Here is a 27,206-nt window from a genome sequence, read left to right on the forward strand (position 1 = left end):
GCCTAAGGGATTGAGAGACACAGCCCATTAATTTTAATATGATTTGTGCATTTAAATCCCCAAGGCTGCTTTGAAAATATTTATCTCCGGCTTTGTCCTGGTGATGTGAGCGCCAGTTTGGGCGAGTGGTGTTTCATGATGACTCTGTATCGCTTTAGGGTTTAATGTGATGGAATATTCTGTATATGTGCCCAGTAGTGCTGATAGGTGCATTTAGCATATTGCAGTTAAGTTACTAAATAAACAAAAACATAGATTGGAGAAAGTGACTCAGAAATGTCCAATTTCTTTATCAGGCCAATTCCTGCCAGAGTTTAGTTAACTATGTTTCTTTTATATATTGAAAGGAAAAGACATAGCAGGCCAAAGTCATCCCTGGCTAACTCTATTGGCTTCAGTGGAGTTACACCACAGGTGAGTTTGGCCCAGTGTGTTTATGATTAGATATGTGGAGGCTGTGTTATTCCTATTGGGTCTGATCCTGCAGTTCTCACTCAGGCAAAACTCCCATTCACATTACTGGGAGTTTTGTTCAGGTGAGAGTGGGACGATTGGGCCAGTTCTCTACTAGTAGCCAGTGGATTAACTATCAATAAACATTCATCGCCTAAGAATCCCTGCCTTATGTTACATGAACTCCCCTCTCCCTTTGCCTATTCCATTTGGTTTCAAAGTGAGGTGTGATACTATGGAATTTCATTAACTACAGTAGCTAGTTGCACTTCAGTATTTTTCATAGTAGCACTCAACAGTCCAGTGGTTAAATATCTCAAAAACATATACAAGGTAAGGATCCTTAATACAAAGTATAGTTTATGGCAAGGAATCAGATTTCAGTGGCCTGGTTATCTACAGTTGCCACAAATATTGTCCAGTGACGACCTAAAGTTAATGACCCATGTGACATAAAGTAATAAATAGAAACTTCATCTGAAGAACTGAAATCTGAATGACAATCTGGACTGTGCCCAGCGGGAATTATTATGGATCAGTGAATCAGTAGAAGACACACAGTGATGGAAATGGAGTCTAAGCCTTGGTACCAATGGTACCAAGAGAAATGGAGTTTGATATTTAGGAGTATTTATAGAGGAATGAATTAAGCCTAGATGAGGAGTGACCCTCATCATGATTAAAGATGGGCCCAAACCAGAAAGCTTAGATCCAGATCTGAGAAATTCAGATGTGCTGGGATCTGAAGTTTTGATCTGGTCTGTCCTAGAGCATGGTGCAAGCCATGAAGATTGCATTTTAATCCCAAAGCTTGGAGTGTTTGGATTCAGGAAGTTTGGTTCAGGCTCATTCCTAGCCATGGTGTTTGCAGTGAGATCCATGGTGCTGAAATGAAGGATGAAAATGTTGCTCTGTGAGACCAAGATCCCTGGATCTCCTTTCAATCTACTCCTGAGATTCCCTTGGGAAACATTTTACTGCTTCAGTATGCTTACACCTAGCTAGCAAAGGTTTTCTTTCTATAAGTTCAACGAAAACATATGCTTGCTAAGAAAATGCCAAATATGTTGCTTCACACCAGTATAGTCACGGGGTAAATATTCTCTCTGGAAGCACAGAGAATATATCTCATGCCCCCACCAATTCAGCTGGTCCTGTAACTGCTCACATGAAACCCACCCTATTTGGCACATGTCTCATTTAAATCACATTGTCAGTGCTGCCAAAAGAGGTCAATAGGATGCTTAATAGACATAGAAAGAATCTTCCAGTCACCCAATCCATCCATGTGCTGGCCCACTTGGTAACATACACCAAGATAGGCCATGCTGGTGGACTCCAAATGGGTCACTTGCTTGTTTTGTTCAATGTGACAATCTCAGAATTCAGGATAAACTTTTTTATAGAACTATCCTGAAGAGTAAAAAAGTGAGTGAGTAAGTGACGTGATTCTGGGCACTGAAATTTTAGGAAGGATGGAATTTAAAATGAGAGCCAAAGAAGCCTTCACATTCTAACCCAAGGGTTAGGTTAGTGAGAAATAGCATTGTGGTTTTGTTTGTGTTATGCCTATTCTGGTGAGTAGTCAAGCTCATCATTTGCAATCAGGGCCTCGAAGTTCTGTTTGTGTTTGCCTTTGCTTTTCGATTTGCTACTCGTCCGACTGCTTTCCTTTGCCTCCGACATCTGCTGGTAAGAGAATCCTTTGTCTTCTGAAGGCTCCAAGTCTTGGTAGTTGTCACTCTCATTAGCGTAGGAAAAGCCTTCTTCGACTGAAAATGGGTCAACATCCACATCATAGCGCTGGTATGTGCTCTGATGAAGGACCTCTTCCCGGGCGCTGATCTCAAGTGTGCTGTTCCACATGCCGTAGCCAAAGTAAATGAGCAAGCCTGAGAGGGAGGTGGGGGGAGACATCGAAGGGTACAACTGTTAACTATCTGAGAAAGGAAACACTTTGGAATAAATAAATAGTGTGTTCTAGTTAGTCAAAGATAAAACAATTAAACACAATGATCTTATAAAATTGATAGTGTGATGTTACTGCACAGCTGTTTGTCTCTCTATTAGAATACATGGAATACATATATTTTAGAGTGGCAGGAAGAGAAGAATAAGAAATACACAGTTACTGGAGTTAGGCACCATTGCTCCCCCTGGGATATATGGGTCACATATTTGGGCCAGATCCCAGCCAGTGTAAATCGGTCTAGCTCAAGGGATGTCATTGAAGTCAATGGAATGACACTGATTTGCACCAGCTGAGGATCTGGTCTATGCAATATCAGACCTCCAAAATAATGACATGGGTTTATAAATCATCATGAGATTTTAAAATAATACAATTTGGATTCTTTTCATTTGCCTTCTGGTTTTTGAACCTTTGGGGCTAACGTTATGAAGTTTCTCTCTGCAAACACAAGGGCTAGAACTATACTTATTGTTTTAAATGCAAGGTGAAGTTCTCACATAAACACATGACTCCAGGATCTGGGACTTGAAGAAAAACATCAAATATCATTTCCATTACATGCATCTGAGGAAGTGGGTATTCACCCACGAAAGCTCATGCTCCAAAACGTCTGTTAGTCTATAAGGTGCCACAGGATTCTTTGCTGCTGATCAAATATCATCAGGCTCACGATAAAATCCCCAAATTGCATTTTCATACCTTTATCCTCCCCAGCCACCCTTTCTCTTCAGTCTATTCGGTGTTCCCTGCATTCCCACTCTCTCTCTCTCATACCGTTCGTTGCACAGAGCCAATGTGCTTCCCAGTCATAAGGTTAAATATGTTTGATGCTAAAATGATACAGAAATCCTGCCCTCCTGTTGCTGTTAGTTTCTTTTTAAGCTTTTCTTTCTCACTCTCTTCTCATGTGACAGTACACAATCTCTCCCTCCCACCTACTATGAAAGTTTTTTTCCAGAAGCCAAGGTATATGGAGATTTAAGATTCTTAATTGGTAATGGATTCAAGAATCCATCTACTGCAGATGTGTTCCTGCAGGAATTTCATTAGCTCGGGTCTGTCTCAGCTCTGGCAGTGGTTGACATCATCATGTGAGATAACAAAAAATTCACACACCACTACTGCAAGTCTCACACAACAGCAAAGGTAAAACAAACTGTACCCACTTCAGCTCTTTACCTCAGAAGCTGCAGGAGAAATAATTAAATTTAAGAGAAGCTGCCTTTCTTTAGTAATTGCCTGTGGCTGGTAACTGAACTGATGCCATGTAAGCCACAGGGGAAAGTTAATTAAATCTAGCAGACTTTGTTGCTGCTTTGAAGTCACCCTTGATTTAAAGCTGCAAGAGGAAGTCATTATATTTGACTGGAGCCGCAGCTTCCTAAGTGACAGGGTGCAGTGTATGGCTATTTCTCCTGAGAGTCAATAAACATTTGTGTGTGTGACCTCCAGCCTCAAAAGCATGTGTAGAAGCTACTGCAAAAGAGCTATATTTTGTAAAACAGGCTCCTCCAAGATAGACGTCTCATGCTCCAGGGTGTGAACTGCCTGCAAAGGTCAGGAATAAATGATCTCCCATGAACAACTGAATATGATCACAGAATTTCTGAAGCAACTGGGTGTTGGCCACTGCCAGAAGTAAAGCACAGTAGAGTCAAGGCCAGTGCAACCCATTAGGTGACCTAGGCGGTCGCCTAGGGGGCTAACATTTGGGGGGCGGCAACCACGGTGGCCAGATCTTCGGCCGCCCCGGTCATCGACGGTATTTTGGGGGCGGGACCTTCTGTCGCCTCTGTCAGGGGTGGCATTATGGGGCGGGACCTTCCGCCACCTCTGTGAGGGGCAGAATTTCAGGGGCAGGACCTTCTGCCGCCTATGGTGGCAAAAAAGCTGATAGTGCTCCTGAGTAGAGTAGAGGATTGCCAATCATAAGTGTTCAAAAACATGGAGTCAGGTCCACAAAAAAAGAAAAGAGAAGAAATCATACGATTGACAAACATCACTAGACTTACAAAATAATTAATTTGGGGGTTCTTTTTATTTGCCTTTTACCTTATAATTTTTGAATCTTTAGGTGTCATATTTTCACGCTTTTCTCTGCAACTCTGAGGCTAGAATCATAAGTCTTGTGCTATTTGGTGTTTTTTTTCTTAAAGCCCCAGCTTCTGGAATCAGGTGATTATGTGAAAAGCTCAGCTTTCATTTTAAAAAAAGAAAGTTTCTAGCCATCATGACTGTGAAGGGAAGCTTGATAATGTGAACCCTAAAGGCTCCAGCACTACAAGCAGGGGTGAAAGTAATAATAAATTCTTACTGGTACGGGGGCTGGTGCCTTGGGTAGAAGGGGCGGGGCTGGGAGGGTCAGCTTCCCCCAGCCAGCCCATCCGAGCTGCCTGATCCCTGCCGCCCGGGGTCCGGCAGCGATTTAAAAGGCCCTGGGGCTCCGGCCACTGCCATGGTAGCAATGACCAGGAGCCCCCGGCCCTTTTAAATTGCCAGTCCCAGGGCAGCTGCCCCTTTTACCCCTCTCCCTTTGGTGGCCCTGCTGGTAGGGTCCCTACCGGCAGGGCCACTGACAGGGGGAAGGGGCAGCAATGTTAAAGCACTGCTGCGGCAAAGGACCCTCCTTAAAGCGCTGCTCCGGGCCGGTACTGGCTTCTTACCGGTACGCTATACCAGCCCGTACTGGCTCACTTTCACCCCTGATTAGAAGGCAACTAAAAAGAGCCCAGAATATATTATTTTTCTTAAATCTCATGATTTTTAAGCCAATCTCATAATTTTAGAGGGCCTGACGCATGATTTTTGAATGCTTGGAGTTCGCAATACTTAAAATACTGAAAACTCCACTGATTCCTGCTTGCATAAGCTCCGAATTTGGCTGTTTTTACTAATAGGCTCACATGAAGCAATAAGGATTTCTGTTCCTGCCAGTGAGTTCCTCATCCCCAGTCAGCCTGGAGTATTAAAAAATAGATGCGCCAGGGTCCTAGATATCTCCTGATATGGTTGAAAATTATGGATCCTGCACCGCCAGATGGTCTGTCTGTTCATAGAAATTTAATGAAGCTGCAGTTCTGAGCCCTGGGAAGTGCTAGTCTGCACTCAGTCCAATTAAATCCTAAAAATACATCTTGTGAAGCTCTTTTGTGAAGCCCTCTGCTTACTTTACTGCTCAGCTGGATAGGGCTGCTTTGAAATAAAAAAGCCAAAGCAAAACAAATTACATTGTTTACCACTATTTAGATTCTGGGTGAGTTCTGTGGAGCTACAGAATGTACGGCACTATTTCTGGAGTGCAACAATTATGCAAGTGTGCCTGATTGGGAAGTAGGGAGAGAGAGAGCACCTTTGGGACAGGACTGCTCGGTTCTCAGGGCTCTCAGGACTCAGGGGAACCTCTGGGATTGTACGTAATTGACCTCTTTTCCAAAGAGTCTGTATAGTTCCCCCTTTCTGAAGAGTACAGAGCAAGAGGGAGCTCTCTCTGCACAATACACTCCAGCGCTTAGGGAAGTGTTGAGGTTTTAGGATTGCCACCTGCCCTCTTTTCGGCTTTAAAGCTGAGGTCTTTTTTTTTTTTTTTTTAAACCAGAGCTCAGCTGGAATTCCTATCCAGAAGCTGAGAGCACGGATCAATGCTCCATTGGCTCACTTTCCAGTGAGAGTGAATAAAGTCTAACATTGCAGTTAGGAACATAGAAGCCATAGGCACTGCCATATTGGATAAGACGAGTGGTCCTTGTATCCTATTAGAGATGCTTCAGAGGAAGGTGCAAGATACCCCGTTACAGACAAATCATGGAATAACCTGCACATAGGAGAAGTACTTTGCAAGCCCCAGGCAGTTAATGACTGTGTTATGCCCTAGAGCATAACGAGTTATATCCCTTATGCTTATTTTATTTTAATGTAAGGTAAATGTGGCTGTTCTTGTTATTCATACCAATGTCTCATTCTTCTTAGATACTGTTAAGTTCTTGGCTTCAGTTATTTCCTTTCCTGGTTTTAAATGTGTTGTCAATTATTTCATTGATGTCCCCTTGTTTTAGTGTTATGCAGGGGCAAATAGGAAGCATCTAATTCCCTTCTCTGCACCACTAGTTAAACACTTCTATCATATTACCTTTTATTTGTCTGCTTTCTAAACTACAAATCTGCACATGGAGGTCTTTCTATTCCTCTAGCCATTTCTGATGCACTTCTCTGTACCCGTCCTGTTTCTGTTATAACCTTTTAGAAATGAGTGACCAGAACAGAACACAGCATTTTCCTATATCAAGAGCAGAAGGGCTTCATTGCAGAGGTAACTTGAGTTGTAAGTTGAATGGAATGTTACTCCTCACTCGAGTCCTATCCATACACAAAACTCCTTAGATTGAGTGTGGTGATGCTTTCAGCTCTAGCTGGCTGGCCTGTCAGCGGGTATAGGCTAAAATGTCTTACTGCTAACTTGACTCCTTTATAGCATGGATGCAGCTTAGCTCCATTTGAGTGCTGCTAGTCCTCCAATGCCTTTCAACAAGGTTCTTCCCAGATTCGCCAGGAAAGGCTCAGGTTCCTGCAGAACCATGGGATGTGCCCCCAGGAGTCTTAGTGCCATGTACAAGTGATTGCAGCGTCAGTGAAAACACAGCAGCGTGAGCGTTATTTTGCACTGTGGCTGCGTTCCCGTGAGCCAGGCTAACTCAAGAGGAGAGACTCGAGCGTAGCTATCTCCCATTAACTCTGCAAGATGTACCCTAAATGGTGCAGTTAGCATGAAGTCTGACCTGAGACCAGGAATGTTCAATCAACTCCTGATAGCCTGGGAGTGGGCAGAATATGCTATTGGTGAAGCTCATTCTTTGGCTTGCTACTTAGACCTTTTGGAAAAATTGAATCCAAATGTGGGTTCAGTAACAATAATGCTGACTATGGTCCTGAACTTGCAATTTGACCCACGTGATCCCTTGTGCCTAAGGAGAATCCCACTGAAATCAATAAGACTTTGCAGGCGCACAGGGGCCCATCCATGTGGATCGGGGACTATGACTAGAAATGTTGGAAATGAGCTGTTACACTAAGAAACACAAGCTTATCACTTCAGCTATGTGACTTACCCGGCTAGTCTGCAATGAAGAGATCAGGACAGTGCTTAGAGCCAGTTTAATTTGGCTGTGCCCTTCAGCAACTATGGAAGGGAGAATAATTCATTTAACTGAATAAACCGATTTATCTCTAGCCATCACTCTGGTGCTCTTCTCCTGGAGGACGTTCCATCAAACAACTTCAGGGTTCATTTACAAGAAACCAGAATCTGAACAGGCACCCAAATTAGTTATGGAAAAAAAAACTATTAAAAACGGGATTTAGTGCAATGTCTAACTCATAAAACAGGCAATTTGCTTGCTAGGGAAAGCAGTCCCCAAACTATGCAGTGCAGGTGAAAGAGCAGCTGCTGAAATCTGCCCTGGCCCTGCAGTTCTGTGATGACAGATAAGAGAGTGAGACGCAGGCAGCTTTCATGGTGGGTGGGATAACCGGTCCCTCTGGATTCTTTTATAAACAGGAAAACCTGCCTGCTGCTGATAACATATATGGACTGGTTTTTCATTGTTGATTGTTTTTCACTTTTAGTCAAATGGAATAAATTTCTACCAATAAGAGCCGTTGACAAGGCCAGACTTTGCAGCTGCCAGCTGGGATGGAAATGTTCGAGTGGAATCCAGCAGCATCACTGTGGTAAATGCTGAGCTGCTCTTCTCTCTCATCACAACCCCTGGTAGGGATGCTGATGATGAGAAGAAAACTGCTTGAATTTGGATCAGGCTGACACATGGCGGACAAGCTGTCGGCTCAGATGTCAATCACTGTTCCTCTTTAAAAAAGGCTTTATCTTGTAAGCAGAATAGCACTAAGCATACAGCTTCCCAGCTCTCACCCTGTGCCATGTGGCCACAGTTGCAATCAGAGGAGGATTCTGAGCTCTGGTTGGATTGGGAAGGGGGCTGTTGGCAGGACATTTGGGGCAGGAACAGTCTTTTTGTTCTGAGTCTGTACAGCACCCTAGAACTATGGGGTCCATGACTGGGTCTCCTAGGCCCTACCATGATACAAATAATAATATTCCCCATGAGGGATCCTTGACTCTGGTGTTCTTGTCCTGCTTTAGTTCTCTATGGCCCAGATTTGTTGATCTTCTGGACATGCTACAAGGTCCATTTTTTCCCCTGGGCATTTGGAGAGGGTGTGTTGGTAGATGTGGGACTGTTATTATGATTGTGATGCTAGTGGGGGGTAGTTATGTGGGGGGACGAGAAATGTAAATATTTCAGTGGTGGGAGAGGAGTTTATGGCAGAGATTATCATTTTAATGTTGATATCGACTGTCTGAATGTTTGTAGACGTGCCCGGACAGCAGGGTGGGAGATGGGGAAAAAAGCAACCAGAAATAAATACACACCTACATGAACATGAATGCTAACCGTTAAGTGCTGGCTTTAAGAGATGGTGTTGTATGACAGTTAAAATGGGAGACTGTGAACCAGGTTTCCTGCCTTCTAGTCTCCAGCCTGACACTGGCTCACCCTACAGCTGCGCAGCTGGAGTTTCACTGTGGTTGGCTGCATAGATGGTCAGATTGCAAGTAAGGCCTGGATTCTATTCTTGATTGTGCCTCTGTCCTGCAGGGAGACCAGGGGCAAGGCACTTCACCCCTCTGTGCTTCAGTGTCTCTGTTTGCAATGTGAGGATAATGATGCTAGGCCACTTCCCAGGGGTGCTGAATTAATTTGAGTTTTTCAACGTGCTTCGGGATTACAGCTGAAGATGCTGCAGAAGGGAGGAGGATTGTGATATACCTTAGCTGACAACTCACACCAGTTACAGTGACAGCATGGTCCAATTGTTCTAATTAGTAAAGTTCTCCCCTCCCCTTTTATTTTGGAATTTATATTATATTCAAAAAATCTCCCCCAAATAAGGGGAGAACATGAAAAAAAGAAAAAAAGAGGGGGCAGAAGAACAGAAGTAAAGAAAAGGAAGGGAGGGGTAGGAAGTGGGGGAGAGGGGGAAAAAGGAGAGTGACATCTAGGTTTCCATCTGCTAGAGAAGTTACTTTTACAACAGACTAACTTAAAAAATCCAAGACTTACCCACAAAACACCAGACAGCAAATCGGACCCATGTGATCGTGGAGAGTTTCAGCATGAGATAAATATTCACCAACATGGCAAATGCAGGGACAAAAGGGAGACAAGGTGCCATATATGGCAGCTTTTTGGGGTTTTCTGGCTGTTGCAAGATCACAAATACCAATGCAATGATGAGCAGGACCATCAAAATCACCAGGAGAATAGCCCACCAGCTCTCATCATAGATATAGTCTGCACCAAAAATGATGAAAGAGCAGAAGATGAACATCAGGACGAAAAGCAGGAGTACACAGGTGGTGACAGTGCGGCCAGTAGCTGCAGTCGGGCGATCCATTTTCCCTGGCAGTCCCAGGTGAATCCTCATTGTGTAATAACGTGGCCCTATTAACTTCTTCAGCTTGATGAGATAAATGTTTTCAGACTCATCTGCCTCGATTCCTGAGGTCATGTCGACTGTGCCATAGTTGGGGTGGTTGATGTTGTAGGTGGGTTTATCTGCTTTCCCAATGAGCATCTCATTGTCACCCAACGACGGCAGATTTTTTGCACCACACGTGTTGGTGAGTGGGCCAGCAAACTCCTCCCCCTCGCTCCCTGGAGAGCAAACCTCCTTCTCACAGTCCGCTAGAATTCCTTCCTTCTTCTTGGTGTGTTCCTCAGAGAGGAATTTGACAAAACCATCAATGTCACTCTCTGGCTGGTATCGGAGAAGCAAGACACAAACAGAGACCAAAGTGTAGGCCAGGAGTGTGCCGATGGACATCATTTCTATCAGGTCCCTTAGGCTGACCAGCAAGGAGAGCAGTGCTGCTAGAAATCCTGAGACAATACAAGCCACCACTGGAGTCTCCGTGTAAGAACTCACATGGGACAAGAATCTAGAGTGTGAAACAGTCACAGAACATTAAAACTGCACCCAGTGGAGGCTCCCCTGTGACAGTAACACTTACCTGGATGCAAAGCCGCGGTACTAGGGTTTGGAGCTAGACTAAGATCTAGTATAATTGCTTCTCTGGGTAAAACTCCAGTATCTGACCCTACCAAAGAAATGACTATAATGACAAGGGAGCCCACCCTAAATTTTGGGTAGCTTGTAGCTCCAGGCATCTCAGTATAATCTGAAGTGCACATCAGATCATTTAGGGTGAAACTCCCATTGACTTCAATGAGAGCAGAGTTGGGCCAATGATGGAGTGTTTTTGAACATCCCCCCCATAGGACTTGATCATGCATTCTTTGCACACCCCAACTCCAATTAGTTCACTAGAAGCTTTAGATGCACATAGCACAGAGGAGAGAACTCACAGTCATACCGACTATGGTTATAACCACTATTGAGTTTGCTAATATGGGTAGCCTCATTGACCACATCTGGGATTCTCATGGTAGAACCCACCAAGCTTAGTAATGTTTGTAGGATTGGGCCTTTTACAAACACGTTTACAAACATGTCCATATGTGTTTGACATGCCAAGGCCTACACCTGTCTGTCGGCCTATGGTATTTATATAGCACCAGGAGTTAATAGTCTAAGAGCTTGATCCAAAACTCACTGAAGCCAATGGAAGGACTCCTATTGACTTCACTGAGATTTGGATTGGGCCCTAACTACGTGTAAATTCAACGTGGTAATTCAGAGCTCTGCTGTGCAAGTGTTTTACAGTAAAGGTGCTCTGACAAATGGAGTATATTTAATTCTAAGTTACAGTAGAAGTAATACTCCTTTTCTTTTATAAAACAAGAAAACACAAAGTTCAGTAGGTTTACACTCTAGATGTGAGTTTATTCTAGATATTTAGATTTAATTTCTGTACAATTCTGGCTGTTTCTTTTACTCAGAGTGCATTTCTCAGTGGGGAAAGGTATGTGTAATGATATTGGTATAATTTAGTTCACTGTGCTGAGCAATGAACCAGGAACATCTCAGGCAGTTTTAAAAATGACTTTTTGGGAAAAGCAAAAGTCTTAAACCAAAGTGTGACTTTGGCCTTGATATTTTTACTTTGAGAGGTGTGTGTTTGTTTGGTTTTGGTTTTTGATAGGTGAGTTATTGCACATTCACTCCTGTGTGTGTGAACAGGATGCGATCATTCTGAAAAACATAGGCATGAGTTACTTTGTTTAGACTATTCACCCCGCCCTCAGACATGCAGACGCACATTCCCTGTGTAAACTCTGACATCAGCTATTGCACTTGTAGATCCCTCCTGATTTCCCAGATTATAGGCTCTGATTTGTGCTTGCATTCCCAGTTGCTGATTTTTAAGCTAAGCTCCCATTGCCCCCATGTTCCAACCAATGGCAGGTTATGGCTCTCAGAGCCTGGTGAAGTGTGGAGAGAGGGTATCCCACATGTTTCCTTTCTTCTCTTAGACCTTCTGAGGATTCCTAGCAGACCTGTGCTGCTGTGAAGCCTTTTCAAGGTATCACTGCTCCTCTGACTTTGCAGCTCTCTGGCTATTTGATCCTACACGTGCTAAAGGACAAATGCAGCCATTAAACTGAGAGGTTTCCATAGCGAAGATGAAATGACTGACTTTGAATCAATCATTTTTAACTTGACCTCAAGTCACAAAGCATCAGGGGGCAAAAATAAATGACAGCAAAAGCATGACTCACCTGAAGAGCAGCCCATCACCAGCCATGGCATAAATGACTCTTGGCATTGGGAAAAGGGAGCCCAGCAAGCTCACTGTCAATCCTGCTACAGATCCAATGGCAACAATGAATTTAGCGGTATAGAATCCGTGGGCTACAAACATTTCCATCAAAGGGGATTCAGAATCAATGGCGGAGTACGGCACCATCAGAGTTAAGATTACACTCACCTATCAAAGACAAAAGAAGACACCGAGGTAGGAATGGAGGAGTACAGAGGGTTGTTCTTGACTGCAGCATATATTTCTGCCATGGACTCACAATGGACGAGATCAGTTTCTCAGTGATGAAAGTCAGAAATATTTAAAATGTGGTTTCAGAAATGGCCACGCGTCCTATATTTCTTATATAGCATACTTAAACCATTATTTGCAAAGGACAAAATATGGTCTTCACTGAAGAACAATTATCTAAATGAAAAATAAATGAAGGGACTTGGCTGGTAACTGCCATGATTAAAGAAAGAGGATAGCCTGATAGCCTTTGAATAGGTTTTGGATAAAACAGTCAGAACAACATTTTCCCCCTATGACTCACTCAGTTTTGTTCCATTATCCTGAAGACAGATGTGTATTTATTTGGATGCAGAGAAGCAGAACAATGCTTCTGCCATTTCTATGCTTGCCACCCACACCTGTTACTGCCTATGAGCTATGATCCTTGCTGCCGTGGGCAGTGTCCCAAATTTGCAGCAGTGTAAGTGGTTCTTCTTCCAAAGATGCAGCTCGGGAAATGTGTCCTTCATCTCTGGTGCTCTTCTTTGTTTGCTGCAGTCTTAAACACTGACCTCTCCTTTGTATCGGAGGATAAAGATTACGCATGGGGAAAAGACAGGCTGTCACATGCTGTCACATGCTCCATGTAGCTGGCACAGGAAATGGGATCCCTATCAGAATGACGTCAAGTATCAGAGGGGTAGCCGTGTTAGTCTGGATCTGTAAAAGCAGCAAAGAATCCTGTTGCACCTTACAGACTAACAGACGTTTTGGAGCATGAGCTTTCGTGGGTGAATACCCACTTCTTCAGATGCATGACGAAGAAGTGGGTATTCACCCACGAAAGCTCATGCTCCAAAACGTCTGTTAGTCTATAAGGTGCCACAGGATTCTTTGCTGCTATCAGAATGAAACTATCTGAATCCTCTGCCTGGAAACAACAGACTGGGAGGTTAAAGGGCAGCCACAGAAAGACATTGATGTAGTCAAACACATCCACAGCTGAAGTAGTCGTGCACATCCACCAGAGAAGGAAACATTTGTTACATGATCTCACTGGCACATTATCTTACTAAAGAAAGCAGCACAGAAGCTACAGTAGAGAAATGTTGTATGTATTTGGTACTTACAGATACATACGCTGTCAGGCATGTGACCAAAGAAGCCGTGATCGCATAGGGAATGGAGGTGTTGGGACTCTTAGCTTCTTCTCCTGTGGTGGCGATTATGTCAAAGCCAATGAACGCATAGAAACAAGTAGCTGCACCTTTTAGCACCTGCACAAATAATTGACTTAATCAGATACATGAAGGAAAACTAGTAGAATGAGAGATGCCTCCTTGTATTCCCCTGCCCCACTCCATCAAGGGCTGGAAGATCCATTTTAATCTTACATGAGGGTGAGGAGAGAAGGGACACCACAGCCGTGGAGGCATCCAGTAGCAGCCGCGGAGAAGTTCCATTACCAACCCGGTGGCCTAAAGGGCGGCTTTCCCCTAGTACTTCCTCCTACAGAGTTTCCTAATGCGAAGCCAAATTATTCCTGCTGGGGAGTGGATTTTGGCTTCTGTGAGAACATTGAAATCAGTGCCTATTGGACCAAATCCTACCCCCCTTTAACGTGAGTGGAAGTCAATAAGCCTATGTAAAGCAAGGCAGATGTGGCTCAGAGTGTCTCTAAGTTTTCAAACACGGATGCTTAAGCTAAGGAACCTGGTTCCAATTTCAGCTGGTCTTTTGGACACTTAAAGGCTGATCTGAGTGCCCAAACTGAGCATTCTGATTTGGGGCCTGCACCTGGGAGAACCAAGAATCCAGTGATTTAATCTAGTGCTTCTATTTCAACATGCCACTTGAACATCATGCCATACAATGAAATATCTAAAAATAAAAGAGCATTCAATAACATTAAAACAAAAATGTTAAACCAAGGCTAGGAGATCCACTGGATTTGAGAATACTCAGCTTGTACTCCACCCTTTGAGGCAGGAGTCGGGCTTGGGTCTTCAGGCTGGTGGGGCTTGGGTTTTCACTAAAAGAGGGTCATTTGCAACTTACTAATGCTTGACACAGATCTGTAGTTATGCAGCCCCTGAATCTGTTGACAGATCCTGACAGTGACAGATAAGACAATTAACCAGTTTGATATAGTCACTTGCTTTCATGCTATTAGAATCCAAATCTGATTAAATTAATAAGGATTTGTAACATTCTCACACATTACATATTAGCAAACTTTTTAATGTGACAGCAAAATGTGCTAATAGAAGGACCAGAATAGGTATAATCAGATGTGTGGAGCTTTCAAAATAACTTCTGTTTTGTATGGAAACTGCAGATGGGCTAGCAGCACCCACTGTGAATCCTTGTACTATTTAAATATTTTATTGTGTTTATGTTCTTTAAATATACAATATTATCAAGGACAGTTATCAAACTGAGGAAACAAACACTGAAGCATGTGCAATGGCTGAAAATTACATAAATGGCAAGTTGTGAGTCAAACTGAAAGCAATTCTTTATTTAAATACAGAGGTGGAAAGAATTGGCCTTGGCTTTCTGTAAGGTATTTTATGCAAGACAGACAAAAAAGGTAGTGATTTTAAAGTGTTGGTATCTCAGAAAGACACAAGAAGTGGGTTAGTTTGCAGTGTGTGTATAATATTAATCTATATTATCTGTCTATTTAGCAGTGCACTAGACGGTAAAATTCACCACTCTGCAGACGGCCTCTGCACCACTTAAGCCTCATTTAAATCCTATTTTAAAGGACTTAGCTGGTGCAGATGCCTCATGGTGACCCTCTGCACAAGAGTGAATTTCACCCTAAACACAGCGACTGCGTGATTATTTTTACAAAAGCTAAATTTTGGAGCCAAATTTAAGTTAATCCAAAACCCATTTAAATTAATGGGAAGGCTCCCATTGACATCAATGGGCTTAGATCAAGCCCCTTATCCTTTAAATTCTGTACTTTTACCTTGAGTCTTTTGTAGGTTTGGATACAAGAGAAATGGCTGTGTTTTTTTTTTTCCTATTTCTCTTTGTTTATTGTTCCTAATATGTGGCATAAAAAGGCCAAGCAGCTTCGAAAGATAAATGTAATATATGCTCTCAAGGGGGCTTCTTTCTTCTCTTTAGGTTTTATGTAGCAGAAAATATTGATTTATTTAAGAGAAGAGGAAGAAAAAACATTGGACAGCCCAGGATCTGTTCTGATAACCAAGAATCTTGGTTTACTTTACTTTCCTGCTTATTTTTCTGTACAAAACCTTGTAGAGTTGAGCAATGTAAATCTAAGAAATTATCTTGGCCTTAGTCCAGCCGAGATATTTTCAGTCTCTGCTCATCCTTGGATAAAAACCAGTTCAAGCAGGCTGAAAAAGCCAAATCTGTCCAAATTATCAGTAAGCTGTGAGCTAACATCCAGAAAATAAGCACTGGCAGGTGGCTTTATGAAATGCACAAAACAAACAGTTTAGAATATTTTTACTGAAGACCAACCCAAACAAATATCAGTATGTTTCCCCCTCTTTATAGAAACTGCACTAGCCCTCCCTTAACTTCTTTTTTATCCATGGCTACTGTATTTTGGTATAACGTTACAACAACATATCACTTCAAATGTTTGGCTCTCGAGCTTAGAGTTATGAAAAAGTTCTAAGCTTATTCAGATGGAGTGGGGGAAGACTGGACCACAAGTGACTTTTTCAAAGATGGGCAAAAGTTGTCATTTAGGATTTGGTTATGCAGATGCAAAGAGGGTTTGGATCCAGATCCCAATATAACCCAACTCACCATGTTCAGCTGGGAGAGAGCAGGGCTTCAGTAAAACACCTTGTGTAAAAGGTTCAAAAGCACTTAAGTCACTCAGGAGCCTGATTTCTATTGAAAAAAAATCAATAGGATGTAGGTTCCTAAATCACTTAGGCAGTTTGGAAAATCTTACTCTTCAGCTTATTGCTGTCAGTCTGGTTGTTTGAGGTGGGTAAGGGTTTGGTCTCTGGATCAGAGCCGGGACCTGGATTCCATATGGTTTGGACTCTCATGGTTTGAGGGGGTTTGGAAGAATGGTGCCAGGTGGTGCCAGTTATTGCCCTGTAAATCTGTCTCTGGGAGTTCAGTATACAGCAGCGCTGGCCTTCCCTTTAGAGAGCTCAGACAGCTCCCTCCCCACCGCTGACCAGACTTCCTCTCTTTCTCAGATGTACCCACAGTGCACAGAAACTACCTCAACTGCTCCTGTTCACCTGTGCTCCACCCCCTCAGGCTGTGGTGGCCCTCCCCAGACTCCCTTGTTTATCAGGCCCTATGACCTCTCTACATGGCCAAGGAGTCAGGAGATGAAACCAAAGTGGTGCTTTCTAAGAAGGAAGCAGAGTGGCTAAAGACTTCCATTGTTACATAGCCTGAGGGGCAATATGGGCCAGTGACTAGGGCCCTGGACTAGTTGTCAGGGCACCTGGGTTCTGTTCCCTGTTCTGCCACTGACCTGTTGTGTGTGACCTTGAGCAAGTTGCTTCACCTCAGTTTCCTCTCTCACCCTTTGTCTGTTATGTTTTGTTAGTCCCTGCTGAGAAGAACTGATAGTCTATCTCTTGCTATGGATGTGTACAGAAGGTGTCCAGCACACTGGGGACTCTGATCTCAGTTGGGGCCTCAATGTGCTATGTAATACAAATAAATAATGATGACCTGCTAGCACAGCAGATGGGAATTGGAGTGGTGTGGCTTCTGTGGTGTGGGCCCTATGTGACCAGCTAGGATGCTTCAGTTAAAGGCTGCTGCTGCCCATAGCATACCAGATTGTGTGTAAGACACTTACTTACCCCAGACCATCCAAATGGCAAGAACTGCCCTTCAGACCAGTTGTTGCCATTGACAAAGAAAAGCCCCGCGATCATGATGAAGAGCCACACTACCAGGTTAATTGCATTGAGCACGTTGTTAAATCCCACAGAGTTCTTCACCCCCATGGCCACAATGATGGTTACAATGACAGCAATAACCAGAGCAAGAAGATCTGGATATGATTCCTCTCCATTCCCTGGACAAACAAAACAAAACACGTGTGTAACTTTTCATGCACAGCAAGAAAGAGAAAGAAAGAACCTCAGGAAAATCTCCTCCTCTGCCTTCTGGATTCTGGAGCAATATAAAAATTTGTAGAGCTGCTCTGATCCTAATGCAAAGGATTAACGGTTATCAATAGCTGACGTGCAGCAGGCCCTGGTTTAGGAGGCACAAATCAAAGCACCTCTGCTTACATTAGCTGCGATACATTTCAAAGATGTTCACCCCCAGGCTTTAAGCACAAAATGATTATTAGCTAGGGTCAGAAAGACATTTACTCCCATTTCATAGAATGGCACAACAACCAGGTGCTTTACAATGTTTTAGCACTTTCCTTGTAAGAAACAGGATACTGGACTAATAGTCTCTTCTAAGTACGGCATTTCCCAGTGCTTTCAGTTGTGCGTCAAATTGTTTACTGTGAATGAATTGCCATTTTTCATTCAAGATAAAGGACCCACCCTCCATTCCTTGCCCTGAAGTCAAAGGGAATTTTGGGTGAGCAAAGAACGAAAGATCAGGTCCTAAACTGTATGACATGCCTCCATTTCCCAAAATCACCTAGTCATCCACTTTGCTGGCCTCCAATTAAAAATGAATCAAACATTAAATTTTGTATGAAACATTTATCAGAACTATGATCTATTGCTACTCATTAGCATCAGCCACAGAGTAGCACTGGGGCTGCTAGACAAATAGGGAAATCATAGAAATTAGCAAGCAATTACTAGATGTTTGTGCTCCAGGCAGCTGGTTGGTCCCTGTAGAAGGAAATCTAGATGGTAATGATTAAAAGTGGCTCTGCAGCACGGTCCCTGTCTGCGGAAGCCATGTTGCTGAATCCCTGAACCCTGAAAGCCCTCCACTGGCTCACAGACTGCCATCTGCATCTGGCGAGTTGCTCGGCATTCATGATAATGAGAGAATGTAAAATTAAACAGCATAATGTATATATTATGATTTGGCTCTAAAACTGCCATCGGCTAGGTGCTCAGAAATGTTTGTTTTCATTACATTACAGATACAGCCCATCTGATTAACCAGGAATTGGGGTCTGGAGAAGTTGCTTTGATTGCCAGTTTACTAACACAGCATCCGTGCATGCACTTTCTCACCTGCTGCTGTACTAGAGTGGAGGCACACTGCTTCAGCTAGCAGTTATCTTCATCAACATGTGTGTATGTGTGATAGGCACCCCCTGAAACCATGTAGTGTCCTTATATCCCAGTAGTCAGAGAGAACTTTAGCAAACGCAGAGAATAAAACACAGGTTGTTTTCCAGGTGATGGGTATAAATTAGAGATGGGCTCAGACACAAGCCCCAGACTTGTTCTCCACCCAAATTGCAGGAAGTTCCACTCCAAATGCAGTTTCCAGCTTCACTTCTTGAGCCTGTCTCTAAACCAAGTTGAACTAGAACACTGGATTGGAACAAGCCAAGCTTTGAGACTGTTTGCATTTGGAGCAAAACATGCTGCTTCAAACCCATTGCTAGCACCAATAAAATGATTTATTCTGGCCCCTCTGACTGCGTCAAAGAATGCTTCCTCCAGCCAATGAATGTTTTCCAGTTGTGTCACCAGATGGAGAACTCCTCAGGGGTGAGTGAGCCATGCTACAAATTCTATCACTAGCACAGGGCAAAGCAGCCTACAAAATGCTGTGGAAAGAGTGGAACGGTGAGCAAACATCAGCTATTGATCAAACGGGGCAGTGAGAAGGATCCAGGATGAGTGGCACTTGGATTGTGCGTTGTGTAGGACTCCAGATTCTGTGGCTTTTTAAATACTGTCTCCACTTTTGCACTGCTTTTTGTGAGTTTTTAAACTTCCCTGTGTCTGAGCAGCATCCCGTGTGTATCAGCAGGGGAGAGTCAACTGTGTGAATGAAGGAATTAGCAGCAGTATTTTGACATAGTCACTCACAAAGGTCTTTAACTCATGGATTAAGGTTTCTTCATCATAAGCCAGTGAGGAAACAACAGGCTCCCTCTTCCACCTGTTTATCTGCATTAATCAGTAAGGGCCTGATCTCGCAAAATGCAGATTTCAGTGGAAGTCGAGGGAGCTCAGCACCATGCAGGATTAGGCTTTAGGTGAGAAGGGAGGACTCACCAGGATTGGCAGTTTCAGATCCCTCCTGAAAACCCACCTGTCACATCTCATCTAGAAGCAAAACCAGGCATGGGCCAAAGTCAGGCTCAGACTCAGGCCCCATCTATGCCTGGGTTTTCTCCTAGGTGACTATATGCTACAGCGAGGCCTGATGGGAAGAGTGAGACAGGGTAAAAGACCTCCTTCCTGGTGTAAAGTGGGAATGGGACTTGGGTGGCTCCCCCGTAGTTAGGGCCTGGTGGTCCCCGGCTGATAGGAAGGTGAGGAGAGTCAAGGGAAGGACAGCAGTGGGGTAAGGAAGCTCTCCAAGGCTGGAGGCCTGGTCAGCGCTGGTGTCATTCCCTGCTGAGAAGAAGCTGGGAAGGGAGTCCAGGAAAGATTCTAAGAAGGTTCAGGGTGAGGTAGGGGAAGTTGTATGGAAGACGCACTGGGAATTGTGAGTAGGGCAGTTTAGAGCGGACAGGCAGACAGCCACTGCATGGTATAGGGTCAGAGGGCCTGAGTCTGGACTAGTGAAGAGCCTGGGCTCCCTTACAGTGCCCTTGGGGTGATGGGAAGCCCCTGAAATGAAGGGAAAGGATTCAGAGAGAAGTCATGGCCTCGTGAGAATGAAGGATGGGTCGGCCCCTGGTACAAGAGGAGAAAGTGATTCCTGTAATTAAGGAACACGACTTGCAGGTCGCACAGACCCTAGGCAGAGGGCTGCTGCCCAAGGAAGGGGTGGGACTTGTTTTGGAAAGCTATTAACTGGGCTTTCTTTTGAAAGACTTGTGCTTTAGCTACGGGGCCAAAGCCCCCAAAACAGCCAGAGGAGGGCTCCCTCCAGAGGAGAGAATCAGAACCACAGAAGGAGGGGACCTTGGGCATGGCAGCACATCTGATGTCAGAGAGGTAAGCTGCTGCCTCACTCCTACTCTACTGGGATGCCCGCAAGTAACTACAGTGGTAAGACTGCCATTGGCAGAGGTGACCGGGTGGTAAATAGTGAACAGAGCATGCAATCCGTGTCTGATTTCCAAGGAGGTTCCACTTGCCTTTCAGGCCCCGATTAACACACGTACCGACACATTACATGACAAGAGTATTAATCTAATTCTCACCCAGTCCATTTAATGTTCCAACACTCTCAACCATCCAGCGGCTGATGGTGTGATTTGCCAGGGAGTCAAACATGCTGCTCAGGGCACTTGCGCCAGCTGCTGTGCCAATCAGGTACTCCAGGATCAGGTTCCAGCCAATGAAGAATGCCACAAACTCCCCAACTGTCACATAGCTGTAGGTGTAGGCAGAGCCTGTGGTTTTTGGGACACGCACTCCGAACTCAGCATAACAAACACCTGTTTAGAAAGCAGAAATGGCCATGAGAAAATGCAGAGTGCTGGACAAGGGAAAGGCTAAGTATGGGCTGGGCTGTGCCTGGCTCATACATGGGTGTTCAGACTAGGGGAGGGCAATGAGCTTTCCTCACATTGCATGGCCTGCATAAAGACCCTGGGCGCAGTTACAGTCCCTCTGCTCTGGGGAGTGCAGGGACTACTCCTTCCCTAATTCCCCATAGGTACAGAAAGGAGTGGGAAGAAGGTTGGGCCACAGCTGCTGGCCTGCAGAGCAGGAACATGCTTAGCATGTTCTGGGCACGACCACACGCTACTAATATAACAGAAATAATCCTCCTAGGCAGCTCAGTCTGGAAGGGTTAGGTGGAATTTTGTGTGCACACTCTCAGCAGGCTTTAAGACCAGAAGGGACCATCCAACCTGACCTGCTCCTAACACAGACCAGAGATCTCCACCCAGCTAGTCATGATCTCAGGGGCACATGAATGTGAATTTGTGTGGGCAAAGCAGGAGGCTGGCAGCAGATGAACACTTGCAAATGCAATCTGTGCATACATATCCCGCATGTATATGTGCATGCCAAACGTGGCCTCTCCCCTGGGAGCTCAGAAGGGAGTCCATCCATAAGTACTGCTGGTAAACACACAGCATGGAGGGCCAGGGTCTTTGGTTGGCTCCTGTGATAGATAAATATTTCCACACATGTTATTCAACCAGGCAAAATTAGATTATAAAAAAAGAAGAAATTCAATGTTAACCATCTGCTGCTCCCTTTATCTGTGGGCTACGACAGCTCTGAGAGCTGAGTAGTAATTTACTATGCTGTCTATTGCTTGTACTGAGAATGAGTATCTGGGATACAGGTCTGAGGAACCGTCATCCACCCGTACTATCTGCAAGGAGCTGAAAGAAGATATGGAAAGTCAGACTTTTGCCAAGCCCAGGTCTTAGCTGCTGCTGTTAGAGTAATAATAGCATTAGGCTTTTTAGGTAAGATGCTGCTCATGCAGCTTTGGGTATAATAGGGATCAGTCAGTCAAACATTTCTTGCTGTGTCTCAAGAGGACTAATAATTATGTTGTAAATAAGAGAGAGACGGTGGGGCGAAGAGGGCAGTGAGAGCAACTGAGCAAGTCATGCTAGGACTGAATGACAGTGTATTCCTGTTATTTATTGAGTGATGACTGAGTGCTAGCCCTGACCAAAACCAGCAGAGGACAGGGTCCCTGCCCAGAAGCTTCCAGTCTAAGGGCCTGATCCTCAGAAGTGCTGAGCACCTTGGGCCTGATGATGTCAATAGGGCTGGGCTCCCTGCTAATCAGCTGTGACTCCCTTTTGTGCTTGTTTATGAGCATCTGTAAAAAACAATGAGTGAGAATAAGGAACCATTTTATTCGCTTTCCATGCAGCTTCTGTGGTGATGATGACTCTGGCACTGCAGGGGCAGGCTCTTTAAGAGAATTCTTGCCCTTACCCCTAACTATCTGTATTCAGCCAGGATGGTGTAACAGAGACAAGGAAAGACTGTCTCCAAGGGGTGTAAGCATTTTTAGTTGAAAATCCATTTTCCATTTTTTTAAAAAAAGGGGGAGGGAAAGTCAATGGCAAATTTTCAGCCAGCCCTCATAAACAGTTCAAAACACCATCAGGAAACCCATAGACTCCTCCACAAGCACATGAGGCATGCAGACATGTTGCCAGACTTTGATCACGTGGCATTCTAACAAAGACTGAGACACTCTGAGGCTTGTGGAGGGTTGTTCTTCGGTTCCTCTAATGGGGGTAAGATATTACTGACATGCTGCACTTTATATGCTGCAGCCCTGCTGTTAATTGTGGGTTATCTCAGATGAACCATGTACCATGCCAAAGAAAACAGAGGTTTAAAGACCAGCTGCCTTGTAACCAGGAATGGGAAGTGCTTATATATATATATAAAGTGTCTCAATGCATGAACTGTATGACAGTGTAGTAGAATTGGCGGAGATAGAATTCTCCCTTCTTCCTCATCCAGCCCAAAACAATGTGGATTCTACTTCCCCCCTAAAAAGTCTTATTCCTAGTCTCTATTTCCTAAGTTCTTTTCTGCATATTACTAACCTTAGCAATATACTGCAATGCCGCCAGTACCTGTTGGCCTTAGATGTGTGCATAAATACTAGTCAAGCTAATGTCCTGTTTGTACACAGGAGGGCAGAAATGGTTTATTTGTATTTCTTACAGGCCCTGACCACACAGTATTGGGGGTGCCCTGTGCACGGTTAAACAGAGACCAAGGCCTTGGACAGATCAATATCCCGTGAGAATCAAAATCCACTTCAGAAGGAGGAAGAGGAATGCCATTGCCAGCAGGCTAGATGAGAGGGGACGCAGATTCGGAAATTAGGAAAAAGCCTAGACAAAGCAGTGAACTTTATGGTTCTGTCTGAAAGTGGCCAGGTTTGGGCTCAGGACCGTTTCTGCAGGGAGCAAATTCCAGAGGAGAGGGCTTGTTGCTGATAATGCCTTAGCCCCATCCAGACAAACACAGGTTGAGTGGCGGTCTCTGACATTTAGGGCTTTGTAGGTGGTGACCAGAACCTTGAATATCAACGGAAGGGTTTAAATGTCAGCCACGGATGGAACTCTGAGCACAGACATCCCCCTCAAATACGTGTACTGGCAGACACCGAAGGTGCATGTGCATTCTCTGTGGCAGCAGATTACTGGCGCTATCACTGATTCAGTGCTATTCTCTCTCTGATACGATGGACAAGCTGTTATTAACCCCACTTAGACTAGCAGCACTGGTGCCATTCTTGTTGTCAGAACCTTATTGCTGCAGAACATGCTTCCAACTCTACTGTTTTATTCCAGTGTTTACTGTTTCATAAGCAGTCACACGCCCTTGGTGAAATCCTGGCCAAGCTGTCTGTCACGGGGTACTCTCCGTAGCAGGCACTGAAGAGGCTGCAATACTGGGAAGACTTCAACCTTGAGTGAAATTAATTGACCAGTTTCTCTTGGCATTGCTGACACCTGGGTGGTAGTTGCTGGGCTAGTGAGACAAGTGATTCAGTAATTGGGAGAGGATACAACTGGAAGGAACAGGCAGTAAAGGGGGATATTTAGAGGAAGAAAATTGCGTGGCAGGTTCCTCTTGCTGTGTACCTGTGCTAAATCCTACTTGGAAACTAAGGATTAAAGGTACCTATGGTAGAAAAGAAACAGAGTGTGATTGTAACAGGCCAGGCAGTGCTCCTCACTGGGGAGCTGATGAGATAGCACTACACTTTGGGCACCTGCCAGAGACCCCAGCCACTGGAAAGTCAGCATGGGGACAGAGGCTGGGATATTCTAAAGTGCCTAAGTTAGTTAGGAGCACAAGTCTTGTTTCAATGGTCTGCAGGCTGTCTTCAGAATCCCACCCAGCAGCTTTCTGCTCCACTTCTGAGTTTTCTCCAAGCTTACAGAAAGGCCATGCCAAAGAGTACCCTGTAGTGGGAGCCAGAGGAGAGAGGCTGAGATTAGGGGGCATGGTGTCTGACCTTGTGTATGCCCAGGACCTGGCAATAACCACTGTGTGCCTCACACCCAGGCAGGCAATTATTCCTATTTGGAACAAGAATCTGATCAGGCTGGAGCTGTGTGTGAGATGGGTGTACAATAATGCTGCTTTTGCAGGGTTGTGTTGGGTTGTGTTCTGTTGTGCTTCATGCTACAATAAAAGATCGTTGCTAATGGTTCTGAGATTGCTTAAGTATCCCAGGATGAATTTTGTCAGGCCCTCCTGAGTTGAACATATCTAACTTATCTAAATAATAACATTATTTAACCTGTTCTCTCCCTGCTTTATTTAGCTTGTCCCTTCCTCCTCACCAATATTATCATTTCACCTCTCTCTGCTTTTGTTCCCCTCCCCCCATCTGTTATATCTAATTTGACTGTCTGCTCTTCTGGGTAGGGACTGTCTCCCTACCCAGAAGTGCCTCATGGAAATGGATCCCAATCTCAGCTGGGCCTTCTAATGCTATACTACAACTAATAGTAATAACTAGACCCTTAACAGGGCATTTGCATGAGTGTTCTTCAAGTCTGACACAACCGTAGTTAAGATCAGTGAACAAAGGTCTCTCAAGTGCACCAAAGCTACATCCACTGGGGAAAAAAAGTCCCCATTCCCCACAGACCAGAATCTGGCAAATTGTCTGAAGGACTGACCTGTGTAGTCCTTAGAATGGCTAAGGTAGCTGGATGCTGATTGGTGGGAACTCTCTTCAGCATCTTCCCAAAGTGTCTAGACCCAAGGACACCACTTATTATTTATTATTTTATTTATATTTCTGTTCTGCTCTCTGTTCAATGGGAGTGGCATAGTTGTGTCAAGGGCCAGGATCACACTCCAGTGCAGTGGGGACCTTTTCCAGTGATCAGAAGGGATTTACCTGCAATTTACAGCTTTTCCCCCAAAGTAATTTGTACCAACTTAACATTTGAGCTATGACTTTATTTCCATTTAGCATGAACTTTCCTACATAGACCCTGCCAGGTGTGCTGCTGCTTCTTCCAGCAGTGATTCATTTGAAAGAGATCTCTTGAAAGGAATATTTTATGACTTTCATCCATCACCTCTGTGAATGGAAACAGAGCTACCTCCATGCAGAGTCATAGCATTTAAAGCCAGAAAGGCACAGGTGCTGGAACTAGGGGTTCTGGGGGTGCTGTTGCACCCCATGGTTTGAAGTGGTTTCCATCATATACAAGATTTGCAGTTTGGTTCAATGGCTTTCAGCACTCCCACTATACAAACTGTTCCAGCACCACAGCAGAAAGGACAATTAGATCTAGCTGGGCCTCCTATATATCACAGGCCATTAAATACTACTCCTGCATGCAGCCTCTCAACCAGAATTTTAGAGCAAAATATTGCAGCTCTCAGGAGATTAAACTATTGTGTACCACAGGCAGAGAACAGGAGGGACAAAGGTGCATCACTGCCTGAGGCCTCCACAATGCCAGGAAGCTGAATAATTTTTGGCTAAGGCCAGTTGCATAAAGGGGCATGTGGAAATGTTGGCAAATCAAGCGCGAGTGTCTGCTTTTAACAAGGAATGAATTTCCAAGTCCACCCCACTAGAACAGCTCGCCACACTCTGCATATCCAATGACAGCCCAGTCTTGCAAGCCCTCAGCTCAAACATTTCTTGTTGACTAGAATTGGAGTTCTGAGGGCTTATAGGATCAGGCCCCAAATGACCATCCAAATTACACAGAATCATTTTTAGGGCTTTCCAGTGTCTCTTTAATGTCACAACTGTGATGTGATACTGTGGGCTCTGGAAGGTTCCATAACGGTAGGGTGACCAGACAGCAAGTGTGAAAAATCAGGACAAGGGGTGGGGGGTAATAGGAGCCTATATAAGAAAAAGACCCAAATATCAGGACTGTCCCTATAAAATCGGGACATCTGGTCACCCTACATCAGAGTGGCAGGGTCTGGGGGCTTTTTGTCTGACCTGGTGCTGAGACAGCTGGAATGCCTTTGTTGGCATGGGAGAACCACTGCTAAAACGAGAGGTTAACACCTTTCACAAGAAGGAATCTACCCTTGGTGTCCATAGTCCAAAAGTTGGTACAGATGGCAACTCTGTCTTCCCTGTGGGCAGCTTGGCTTCACTCCCATTACGATCACTAGGAGCCAGTGACCATTGTGAAAGAGGGCAGTTATGTTTTCCACAGAAGAACATTATCTGTTAACAGAGGCTGAGGATCAATAAGCTTTCAGTTATGAAAAATAATCGTGACAAACGGCCACTAACCACAAAAAGCAAAAAAAAAGTCTCCATATGTAGTCGGTGTAGGAGACTTCAGTGAGCTTTCACATACTCTTCAGGCTTCCCATATTATTGTTACATTAAGATCATTGGGGACCAAAAAAATGAGAGGCCTGATCCAAGGTGCTAAACTTTGTAAAGAATTCCTTTAAAATTTGTAACTCTAATTAACAGATTAACTTGTAAATTCTTAGAACATTCATTCTGTACGCAGAGTAAGTGTTGTAATTTTAGGAGGGATATGCTGTATTCTTCATATTTAACAAACCGAGTTGCTGCTTTAAATGTAAAATTCATCTCCTCCTTAACATGTAACTGCCATCTGTGCTTCCATAATAACCATAGTACTGTGTTTTCCTTGAGGGGTTTAACAAGTAAAACATGACGTATAGCCATTATTGAGCATTGTGTAGGAAAATGTATTTAATGTTTTAC

The 27,206-nt window shown here is 44.2% G+C and overlaps 1 protein-coding gene across 1 annotated transcript in view; it reads right to left on the minus strand.

Annotated features, from left to right (window-relative positions):
- Window positions 1–941: 941 nt before the first annotated feature.
- The window catches only part of SLC7A14 (solute carrier family 7 member 14), a 70,480-nt gene continuing 44,215 nt past the window's right edge, over window positions 942–27,206 (minus strand). Inside the window, exons 3-8 of the mRNA XM_050965900.1 lie at window positions 20,722–20,958; window positions 17,264–17,481; window positions 13,565–13,711; window positions 12,181–12,389; window positions 9,562–10,439; window positions 942–2,345 (exon numbers count right to left, since the gene is read on the minus strand). Coding sequence (XP_050821857.1) covers window positions 2,023–2,345; window positions 9,562–10,439; window positions 12,181–12,389; window positions 13,565–13,711; window positions 17,264–17,481; window positions 20,722–20,958 — 2,012 coding nt within the window. The 3' untranslated portion in view covers window positions 942–2,022. The remainder of the gene's footprint in view (window positions 2,346–9,561; window positions 10,440–12,180; window positions 12,390–13,564; window positions 13,712–17,263; window positions 17,482–20,721; window positions 20,959–27,206) is intronic.

The sequence above is a fragment of the Gopherus flavomarginatus genome, chromosome 8 (assembly GCF_025201925.1).
Source record: "Gopherus flavomarginatus isolate rGopFla2 chromosome 8, rGopFla2.mat.asm, whole genome shotgun sequence".
Lineage (NCBI taxonomy): Eukaryota > Metazoa > Chordata > Testudines > Testudinidae > Gopherus > Gopherus flavomarginatus.